The 12,119-nt window shown below is 42.7% G+C and overlaps 1 protein-coding gene across 4 annotated transcripts in view; it reads left to right on the top strand.

Annotated features, from left to right (window-relative positions):
• The window catches only part of ubr2 (ubiquitin protein ligase E3 component n-recognin 2), a 125,322-nt gene that overhangs the window by 91,676 nt on the left and 21,527 nt on the right, over positions 1 to 12,119 (top strand). For 3 of the 4 annotated variants that reach the window (XM_067988833.1, XM_067988832.1, XM_067988834.1), the window contains exons 30-32: positions 4,471 to 4,670; positions 5,121 to 5,214; positions 5,968 to 6,129. In XM_067988833.1, the coding sequence (XP_067844934.1) occupies positions 4,471 to 4,670; positions 5,121 to 5,214; positions 5,968 to 6,129 (456 nt within the window). Of the gene's footprint in view, positions 1 to 4,470; positions 4,671 to 5,120; positions 5,215 to 5,967; positions 6,130 to 9,673; positions 11,492 to 12,119 lie in introns of those variants that run through there. The other variant, XM_067988835.1, reaches the window with a different exon arrangement.

The raw sequence follows: 12,119 nt of genomic DNA, 5'->3' as shown, positions 1-12,119 counted from the left end.
GACCACTGCACAGTCCTCGTGGAGACGAAGTCCTGTCTTCGCACTGAGGACACCATCCAATATGTTGTGTGGCACTATCACCGTGCTCAATGGGATAGATTCAGAACAGATCTCTCAGCTCAAAACTGGATATCCATGAGGCGCTGTGGGCCATCAGCAGCAGCAGAATTGTATTCCAGCACAACCTGTAACCTCATGGCCTGGCATATTCCTCACTCTACCATTACCAACAAGCCAGGGGATCAACCCTGGTTCAATGAGTGTAGAAGAGCATGCCAGGAGCAGCACCAGGCGTACCTAAAAATGAGGTGCCAACCTGGTGAAGCTACAGCACAGGATTGCATGCATGCTAAACAGCGGAAGCAACAAGCTATAGACAGAGCTAAGCGATTCCACAACCAAGGGATCAGATCAAAGCTCTGCAGTCCTGCCACATCCAGTTGTGAATGGTGGTGGACAATTAAACAACTAACAGGAGGAGGAGGCTCTGCAAACATCCCCATCCTCAATGATGGTAGAGTCCAGCACTTGAGTGCAAAAGATAAGGCTGAAGCGTTTGCAACCATCTTCAGCCAGAAGTGCCGAGTGGATGATCCATCTCTGCCTCCTCCCGATATCCCCACCATCACAGAAACCAGTCTTCAGCCAATTCGATTCACTCCACGTGATGGCAAGTAACGGCTGAGAGCACTGGCTATGGGCCCCGACAACATCCCAGCGGTAGTGCTGAAGACTTGTGCTCCAGAACGAGCCGCACCTCCAGCCAAGCTGTTCCAATACAGCTACAACACTGGCATCTACCCGACAATGTGAAAATTGCCCAGGTATGTCCTGTCCCCAAAAAGCAGGACAAATTCAATCCAGCCAATTAACGTCCAGTCAGTCTACTCTCAATCATCAGCAAAGTGATGGAAGGTGTCGTCGACAGTGCTATCAAGCGGCACTTTCTCACCAATAATCTGCTCACTGATGCTCAGTTTGGGTTTCGCCAGGACCACTTGGCTCCAGACCTCATTACAGCCTTGGTCCAAACATGGACAAAAGAGCTGAATTCCAGAGGTGAGGTGAGAGTGACTGCCCTTGACCGAGTGTGACACCAAGGAGCCCGAGTAAAATTGAAGTCAGTGGGAATCGGAGAAAATTCTCCAGTGGCGGAGTCATACCAAGCACAAAGGAAGATGGTTGTGATTGTTGGAGGCCAATCATCTCAGCCCCAGGACATTGCTGCAGGAGTTCCTCAGGGCGGTGTCCTCTGCCCAACCATCTTCAGCTGCTTCATCAATGACCTTCCCTCCATCATAAGGTCAGAAATGGGGATGTTTGCTGATGATTGCACAGTGTTCAGTTCCATTCGCAAACCCTCAGATAATGCAGCAAGACCTGGACAACATCCAGACTTGGGCTGATAATAGGCAAGTAACATTTGCGCCAGATAAGTGCCAGGCAATGACCATCTCCAACAAGACAGAGTCTAACCACCTCCCCTTGACATTCAACGGCATTACCATCGCCGAATCTCCCACAATCAACATCCTGGGGTCACCTTTGACCAGAAACTTAACTGGACCAGCCATATAAATACTGTGGCTACAAGAGCAGGTCAGAGGCTGGGTATTCTGCGGCGAGTGACTCACCACCTGACTCCCCAAAGCCTTTCCACCATCAACAAGGCACAAGTCAGGAGTGTGATGGAATACTCTCCACTTGCCTGGATGAGTGCAGCTCCAACAACACTCGAAGCTCGACACCATCCAGGACAAAGCAGCCCGCTTGATTGGCACCCCATCCACCACCCTAAACATTCACTCCCTTCACCACTGGCGCACTGTGGCTGCAGTGTGTACCATCCACAGGATGCACTGCAGCAACTCGCCAAGGCTTCTTCGACAGCACCTCCCAAACCCGCGACCTCTACCACCTAGAAGGACAAGAGCAGCAGGCACATGGGAACAACATCATCTGCACGTTCCCCTGCAAGTCACATACCATCCCGACTTTGAAATATATCCTCGTTCCTTCATCGTTGCTGGGTCAAAATCCTGGAACTCCCTTCCTAACAGCACTGTGGGAGAACCTTCACCACACGGACTGCCGTTCAAGGCGGCGGCTCACCACCACCTTCTCAAGGGCAATTAGGGATGGGCAATAAACGCTGACCTCGCCAGCGATGCCCACATCCCATGAACGAATAAAAAAAAATACTGAGTTCTCTTGTTCCCTCCCCCTCTTTTTAAAAAAAATTATGATCTAGGCATTTTTATGTAGAGGTTGAAAGAATGAGGTAGACCTTGCCTGTGATAGATAATGTAACATTTCTGTGGTACTTGAACTCATGTAATCAAATATCCCATATAGCAAGACTATTTCTTTGTAGGACAGTTTTATTTATGGTGTTTGATAAACCCTAAAATCAACTTGAAACAAAATTACTCAATTGACACTTAGATGTCTGATATCCCCATCACCTGTGACCTTGATGAGAGATGGTGTTGGAGGCCAAGGATGTGTGTGGAAGAAAATGGCAATTATGCAGGTTACAGCATATGGAAAGGGTTAAAAAAAAGCAAGGTCCCAGACCAATTTACTACCATTTCTCACTCATAAATGAATTGCATATCCACGTAGAAGTGTTGGAACAGTGACCTGCAATTGAAATGGTGCACAACAACACACCTACATGGATGTGGATATGATGTTGTGCTGTTTTTGATGGGTGCATACCCAATGTCTGCTGGTCAGTGGTTGTCTCCCAGCAGCAAAGGCAGTTGATGGACCAATAATGGGGCATGCAAGGCTTCAAGCCACAGAGGTGAATGGGTAGGTGGAACAAAAGTATCAAAGTTTGAAGTATCTGCAGTGAACTTGGTGTCATGAATAGTTGGTTAGAATACTGTTTCTCTCAGAATATGAGCTGTAGGACACTTTTACTGCTGGCGTATGCTGCCCAATGACCGTAAACTTTTCTACCAAGGCATATACAAATGGGGACAGTATGATAGAATTATTTGCTCAGTGTGTGAACATGAGTGGCAGTGAAAAATTTACACCCTTCGTAATTGCGAAGTCATTGTTTCCATTGTTGGAAACAGTTTCCTATGCGTTATGAGGAGAACAAGATGATCACTGTGGCCTGGATGCAGTTGAGCATTGAGTTCTTCTCTTGTTTGATGATTAGATGACTCATGTTTATGAAATGTTTGACCGGGCAGCCGGCATCTACCTTTTTTGCCACCCAACCCTATGTCAAAGCTGCTGCCATATGATATGGACAGGTTAAATAATCTTCAGGTTAAGTGTCTCATCCATCTCCTTAAGTGCTACGTGATAGCCTACAGTGACACTTGAGGGCTGCAGTTGGACTTCAGGATCAGTGATCTATTTGTTGTTTAATCTGAGGTCATTCCACAGACCATCAGCTGCTGGTGCACTGTGATCATCGGCAAAGGTAACAATGAGTTGAACATCAATAAGGAGCCAATGTTTCTAACATTGAACAGCTCTTGGAGTGCTATAATGGGTTGCTTAATGTACCTGCTGAAGTAGATTTTGAGGCATATGTAACATCTGATGACCAGTTGATCAGCGAGGTCTGACTCTGGGAGTGCAGCACAGTCAAGTCAGTGGTTGTGGTGAGACAGGTGAACAATGAAAAACGAATCCCCTGTGATAAGTTGCTAACGGCTAATGCAGCACAAGACTGCTGAGAGACTCTGCCACATGGCAGGAGGAAGTGTAATGGCAATGCATCTCATGAATTACTACGGTTGTCGATATAAAGGCATGTGTTGAGCGACAAGTCCTTGAAAGAATAAATGGAAGATGTATATAATTTCCTTTTTCATATTACTTGACAGTTTGGTCTTTTGGAGTTTGATGTTTGTGTTGAAAGAGAATTAAGTGCCAGTCACTGCTGACTGGTTATCTGCATATCAAGTGCGTGTAACCCAAGCCTTCATGACTCGATCACTGGAGCAACTCTCCTTCAAGTTCACTTGAGATGATTTTGGGATGTGATGTGCCGCCTTAGAGTTGAATCCTCAAGCGACCTTGGAGGTCTCAGTTGCAACTTTGCCCGGACATACTTTCTCTTGGAGCCTGATTCCAGACACAGGATGGCTTCCAAGACAAACCGGGCCAACTGAGGGTCTTGAGTATTAAAGTTGACCAATCTCAAGCTCTTTGCTTGATGGTATATTTCATTTTGATTGTTCTCAAAGCTAGGTTTCCTTGGTAATTGAATGTTTGTAGATTGAAAGGGTGTAATAATCTATAACTGAAGTAGATTTGCACTGTAATACTAGAACAAAGGATAAAGATTCATAATGAAGTTTCAGGCAGATGTGTCTAATTTTCAAGTTATGTACAATTGTTTCACGTATGGTATTTTTCAAGATGACAACTACTTTCGATCTGAGTATCCTATAAAAATGTTTTTAATGCGTTGCTAATTTTGTCTTGTTTTATCTCTAGCCCTGTGGTTCCTGATGCAGCATTGACTGCTTTAGGTCCCAGACAAACCAGAGTTTTTGAGAAGAAGCAAGTTGTTACATGCATTTTGTGCCAAGAGGAACAAGAGATTAAAATGAACAACAAAGCAATGGTCTTGGCATCCTTTGTTCAGAGGTCAACAGTCTTGTCCAAAAACAGAACAAGAACCATTCAGGATCCAGGTGAATTTTCACAATGGTATTGATGCTGGTAGTTTTCATTGTAGAAAATAAATATTCGTAAGTAAATTCATTAAATAACATTTTACAATTGCAATGAAATGGGACCTCAGATTTTGTTTCATACTTTTCCTCAATCCACAAGGCTGGAAAAATTGGCAGATTTTAGCATTGTTAGTCCAGTCTTGGTTCATAAAGAAATTATTTTATACCAAACTGCCATTCATACTACTCTGAATGTATACTTCAGTATTGTATTGTGCTATGCTGAGTGGCATAGTATATCTGTTGCATAAAAGGCTTGTAAACAGGTGTTCTCTTTTTAGGTGGAGCTGGCCAGTAATGTTTAGAAATCATATATACTGTAAAATATTCTTGCTCAACTTTTAGATGTGAATAAATGCTTAAATTGTTTAGTCTTTTTTATTCAGTGTGATTTTTACTTCTCATCAGAAAACTATGATCCATTGTTCATGCAGCCAGATTTGGCCTGTGGCACCCATATAGGAAGCTGTGGACACATCATGCACGCCCACTGTTGGCAGAGGTTAGTACCAAATCTTAATAATAAATGTGGTTCCCTTTACCAATACATAAGAAGCTAACAGTGTCTCTACTACAGTTATATTTCTGTAAATGATGTGGGAGCAAATTCTAAGAATATAGCAGTCTGCAACCACACTGGGATCTTTAATTGACCATTATTTATTGCTAATTAATAAGGATTATTCTTCGGCAGCAAGGTAATTAATCTATTATTATAATTAAGCTACTGTTTAAACATATTGAACATAACCTGCTGTTGCTGTATAATTGATTGTCCAATATTGTACAAAAAGCTTTTTTATGCCCTGTCCTCCAACTTATATATCTTTTATACCCTGTCCTCCAACTGAGTTCTTGGGCAAATATAAACCATATTACCACTAGTTGGGAACACAAATATTCAAAGGTGTTGCTCCTATTCAGTAATGGTGTTTAAATATTCAGAACCTAAGGCAGAATTTATGGGTATATTTAGTAGTATCCTGCTGCATTGCCAGGCTTCTGCCCTTGCATGTGCCATGTAGGATTTTAGGTACAGTTTACTAATGTTCCACAGCTCTGTCTGACCTTCAACTAATATTTTCTGGAATTTATTTCTCACAAGCAGTAAGCAAAATATTCATGTTCAGTCCTCAAATTTAAGAGACAACCCAATTTCTCTCCAGCTTCTCCCTGTATGCAGAGTATGTTACATTGACTTCTTGTGTTGATATGAAGAACTGTTAAACTAAACATTGTTCTTTTTACCTTGCAGCTACTTTGATGCAGTTCAAGCAAAAGAGCAGCGAAGACAGCAGAGATTAAGGGTGCACACAAGCTATGATGTGGAGAATGGAGAATTTCTTTGTCCTCTGTGCGAATGTTTGAGCAACACTGTTATTCCTTTACTTCCTTCACCTAGGAGCCCACTGAACAGGTTGGATTACTGTATTATCTAAGACAATACAGGCAATGTTAGTGCTTGAATGAATTTTCTCCATTAATTCTCTTCACTATTCAGACTGCAGTTAATTTGGCTGATTCTGTTGCATCCATTTCTCCTCTACCAAAACACTAGGATCATCCTTGAGGGCAAAAATAACTCCAGATTCCTTTTCTCCATTCCTAATCATTATCTTAAACTCCTCTCCCTGGTCCCCTCTGCCCCTCACCCATAAATGTAAGGAGCTCAAGCATTTCTTTCTCACCAAGATAGAGACCATCCATTCATACATTTTATGCTGCTTTCCATTTCTCCCTTGCCCACCAAATCTCCCCCTCCCTCGCCAGGCTCACTCCTGACCTCGCACTGAACCCCGACTCTTTCTAATTTCTCTCCCAACGCTCCCGCGTGCCCTCTCCAACCTCATCTCGTCCATGATACCAACCCACTTCACCCTTTATCCCATTACCAATAACTTCTTGACCACCCAACTTCCATTCCTGGCCCCCATACTAGCTGACGTTGTAAATGGTTTCCTCTCCTTGGGCACTAACCCCTGCCTTTCAAATTTGCCACTATCCCTCGTAAAACCGTTACCCGATTTTTGCACACTTGATTTACCATATACCACCCCAGCTCCAATTTCCCTTTACTTTCCCAAGTTCTCAAATTTGTTGCCTTCCAAATCTGTTCCCATCCTGCAATTCTATTTGAATCCCTCCAATCAGGATTCTACCCCTCCCACAGCATTGAAATAGCCCTAACCAAAGTCACAAATGTCATTCTCTGAGTTTGCCATGGTGCGTTATCCCTCCTCGTCTTCTCCTTTCGACATGGTCGACCACTGCGTCTTTCTTCATCAGCCCTCCTCCGTTGTCCAGCTCTCTGGGACTGCCCTTGTGTAGTTTCAGTCTTACTTATCCGATCGTAGCCCAAGCGTCCCTAGCAATGGCTTCTCTTCCCACCACCAAGCTATCAACCGGGAGTACCTGAGGACTCCAGCTTTGGCCCCCCTCCTTTGCTTTGTTTACATGCTGTCCTTTCGTGACATCATCTGGCGACATGGGGTCAGCTTCTACATGATCTGGATCAAGCAGGAAGCCGAGGAAGCTGTCAGCTAGAGTAAGTAGCCAAGGAGGGGATGGAATCGATGACAAGGGAACAGAGTTTTTGTCAGGGACTCTGTTCAATTGGAGAAACTTTTATCTCATTAATGACTTAATGCCAGACAGGCGGTCAAACAGAGTTGAGGGAAGTGGTGGAGATGTGGAGCTGGGTCACAATAGCATACAAATGGTAGATATCAAGGATGGACTGTTGGGGATACCCAAGGTGACCATGTTGGGTGGGAAGAGAAACTATTACTGGAATGGTGCTGGCTGTGTTGGGACAAATGAGTGGAACCATGGAGCAGGAGAATTGCATTGTCAACAGTGTTAAATGGTACTGAGTGAGCATGGAGAACAAGCAACAGTAATGCACTGTAGTTGCAGTCATGGAGGAAATCGTCGGAGACTGTAATCAGGGCAGCCTCAGTGATGTGAACAGCGCTGAAGCTGTACTGAAGGGATTTGTACAAGGACTTATGGGAGAGGTGCGAACAGAGCAGGGAGGTGGTGACAAGTTCAATGATCTTGGAGGGTAGGCAAGGTTAGAGATGGGTGGTAGTTGGATACGATGGACGAATCTAGGGTAGGCTTTTTGAGGGGAAGGGAGGGTTGAAAGTGAAAGGGGCATTGCACAAGTAACGAGCCATTCATGATGTTGGCAAGTGTAGGAAACGGGAAAGAGAATTGAGTGATTAAGAGCTGGGTGGTGATGGAATTATGAGAGAGGGAGATGGGTCTTATGGGAGAGATGAATTTGGAGAGGGCAGTTGGGGACATGGGAGGGAAGCGGCACAGTGATTGGGAACAAGGTTCGAATGAGTAAGGGTTTGTCAGGGGAAGGAGAGCGGAATTGGTGGCTGAAGCAGTTTGAGACACAAAAAAAATTTGTGAGGTCCTCACATTAGGTGTTGGAAGTAGGCATGGAGGGGACAGGGGAAAGGATTTGAGAAACATTGTGGATTATCCTTGCCCTTCAGGATGATCCTCCTGAGTAGGAGAACATTCTCTCAGGAGAAAATTATCCTCCTGACTGCAACATGGAAATGCATACAATAGATCATCGAAGGGTGGTCCAACCAGTTGAAGGTTGCTTCCTCTCTGCATCAAGCCCTGGATGTATGAATGTGTTTTCTCATACTCTGTCTCCAAATAACAACTTCTAAAGGATGTCATCCCAAGTCATTAGCCATATGTTGGACGTATGCCTCAGTATGGTGGAAAAAGCTATTCAGGACAGCTTGGAGGAAATCTTTCCACTAGAAGTTCTGAACCATGAAGGAGAATTGTGTGGATAGATGTCTTCTATTCCAGAATCTTAACCTGCATTTGGACTTGACTGTTGTTGAAAGACTAGGATCAAAGTGCCTGTTGCCCCTTGGGGTAGTCCTGGACTCGTCTTTCCAGGCTGAAGTTGCCATCCACCAGTCACCCCAGGTACCGACATGAATCAACAGACCCTTGAATCTTCCAATGAATACCGTCTTTCTGAAGAAAATAAGTCCAACTAATTTGATCTTTTCTGATACTTGGAATTATCTTAATTTCTCACCTCTGTATCCACTTACGGACAGTAATACTGTTAGGAGTTGTGCACTGGTCCAAAAGTGATCTAACCAATGCATCTTACAAGAATAATGTTTCATCTTTTATTTTGTACTCTATCCCTCTGCAAATGCAATCCAGTAGCTTATTTGATTTTTTTTTAAACTGCACCCTCTTGAGCTGTGAAAGACCATTTAATATCGCACTTGGAAGCATCTATCACCATGTCCCACTGGTTAGCCTGTTGTTCAAGATGGTAAGTGGATTGCAGAAGATCCCGAGGGAGTGTTTTGCTGGAAGATTACCAGTATTTTCAGAATATTACCACATAGTGACGGGACATATATTGTAATGTTGTTTCACATTGACCTTTTTTTTTCTCTTCAAAACAGCTTTTTATTTTTTTGGACTTTCTTCAATATTCTTAAGTTATAATTAAGCCTATAACATTTCTGGATCAAAACACACAATTTTAACTGACATAGAAACACAGAAATTAGGAGCAGGAGTCGGCCGTTCGGCCCTTCGAGCCTGCTCCGCCATTCACTATGATCATGGCTGATCCTCGATCTCAATACCATATTCCCGCTCTTTCCCCATACCCCTTAATGCCTTTTGTGTCTAGAAATCTATCTAGCTCCTATATATTCAGTGACTTGGCCTCCACAGCCTTCTGTGGTAGAGAATTCCACAGGTTCACCACCCTCTGAGTGAAGAAATTTCTCCTCATCTCAGTCCTAAATGTCCTACCCCGTATCCTGAGACTGTAACCCCTCGTTTTGGACACCCCAGCCAGGGGAAACATCCTCCCTGCAGCCAGTCTGTGCAGCCCTGTCAGAATTTTATAACGTTTCAATGAGATCCCCTCTCATTCTTCTAAACTCTAGTGAATACAGGCTTCGTCGACCCAATCTCTCCTCATACGACAGTCCTGCCATCCCAGGAATCAGTCTGGTGAACCTTCGCTGCACTCCTTCTATGGCAAGTATATCCTTTCTTAGGTAAGGAGACCAAAACTGCACACAATACTCCAGGTGTGGTCTCACCAAGGCCCTGTATAACTGCAGTAAGTCATCCTTGTTCCTGTACTCAAATCCTCTTGCAATGAAGGCCAACATACCATTTGCCTTCCTAACTGCTTGCTGCACCTGCATGTTTGCTTTCAGTGACTGGTGTACAAGGACACCCAAGTCCCTTTTGTACATCAACATTTCTCAATCTATCACCATTTAAATAATACTCTGCTTTCTGTTTCTCCTTCCGAAGTGGATAACTTCACATTTATCCATGTTATACTGCATCTGCCGTGTATTTGCCCACTCACTCAACTTGTCTAATTTGCCTTGAAGCCTCTTTGCATCCTCCTCACAACTCACAATCCCACCTAGTTTTGTGTCGTCAGCAAACTTGGAAATATTACATTTGGTTCCCTCATCCAAATCATTGATATATATTGTGAATAGCTGGGGCCCAAGCACTGATCCCTGCAGTACCCCACTGGTCACTGCCTGCCACCCTGAAAAAGACCCACTTATTCCTACTCTGTTTCCTGTCTGTTAACCAATTTTCAATCCATGCCAGTATATTACTGCTAATCCCATGTGCTTTAATTTTGCACACTAACCTCTTATGTGGGACTTCATCAAAGGCCTTCTGAAAATCCAAATAAACCACATCCACTGGTTCTCCCTTATCTACTCTACCAGTTACATCCTTAAAAAAAAACTCCAGTAGGTTTGTCAAATACGATTCCCCTTTCATAAATCCATGTTTACTTTGTCTAATCACGCTGATATTTTCTAAGTGACCTTAGATAGTGTTCCCTTTAATTCATACAATATTTAATTCAGAATTAAATATCATTATTTTTGGGGGGAGGAATTGTACATGAAACTGCATCATTATTAAACGAAGAAGTGTAAATATTTTCTGTTGCTACAATATCAATTTTGTTCCTTACCTGCTAAGATAGAAAATTAGCTGAAAATCATGTGTTTTTAGCAATGGTAAAGGCACATTTCATACAACAAGCTTGTCCCTTTATTGATGCTGACCACACATATTTGTTATACCATATCTCTCGATCTTTCTTCTCTATCAGAAACCATTTAATTGCCTTTTCCACCTATTTATGTTTGAACTGTTCATAATTATCAGTTTGGATCAACTTTGTCAAATTCTTTTCATTGTTTGGAAATCTTAAAGTCACCCAAAGTCGTCATTTCTGAAGAAAATAAGTCCAACTAATTTGATCTGATACTTGGAATTATCTTAATTTCTCACCTTTGTACCCACAGTAATATTGTTAGGAGCTGTACACTGGTCCAAAAGGGATCTAACCAATGCTTCATTCGTTTCATCTTTCATTTTGTACTGTATCCCTCAGCAAATGCAACCCCGTAGCTTTTGATTTTTTTAAAACTGCAGCTAAAACCTGGCTGGTGGATTGATCTATTTATCCACCATAATCCCTAGATTAGCACAATATACCACTGCTTCATTCAACGCATACTCTGTATTGTGGTGCCTCGGTCCCAAACTAATTACTTGACACTTAACCACATTTTATCTGTTCTCTACTGACCCTTCGACCTAAATAATCCGCATTCCTTCTGAATCTTATTGCATTGTTCCTCATTATTTGCATTTCCTCTTACTTTGCCAATCAACTACAAGTTTAGAGATTTTGCATATCCTTCTCCAAGCAAGATGTCTACCATCTTTTTGTAATGTAACACAATAAAATCGGTACGTCTATTGTGCATTTCTACTCCATCACACTTTGTCACAATATAAAGTTCTGTTAGCAAGTGTAAAGAAACAGGCAATTATTTGGAATTGTCGAAAATCCCCAAGCAATTCAAAGTACCTTAATTGACACATGAATCAGAATGTCTAACCTTGATTGACCTTACCAATCACACTTAAAAACAAAAAAAACCGCCTGGGTTCAGACGTGCAGCCTAAAGAGCAATTAAACTCAACTTTGAGGGTTTACTTAACAGCAATTAGACTTTGGTCTTGAAGGCAAACAGTTCCACCTCAGCAGAATACTACTGTGTGTGACATGGTATAACATACCCTTCCTTAAAGCAGCATATCATCTGATTTACCATGTGCAATGCCTGAGGAGATCTGCCATTACTATAACAAAAACATAAATATCCTTACATTTCCTGTTTATTGTGTCACAATTATAGACAAATTTATCCTGGACAATTTCCTTGCAGATGACTGGATCATAGCAAATTTCTTCCAACAATCTTTTTAAAAAGCCAGTCATCTGGAATGTACAGAGAAACTCCCACACCAACAGATAATGCCTTTTTAACA

This window comes from Heptranchias perlo, chromosome 8 (genome assembly GCF_035084215.1).
Source record: "Heptranchias perlo isolate sHepPer1 chromosome 8, sHepPer1.hap1, whole genome shotgun sequence".
Classification (NCBI taxonomy): Eukaryota; Metazoa; Chordata; class Chondrichthyes; order Hexanchiformes; family Hexanchidae; genus Heptranchias; species Heptranchias perlo.
Note: the sequence above shows the minus strand (reverse complement) of the source record. Positions and strands in the feature narration are given on the sequence as shown.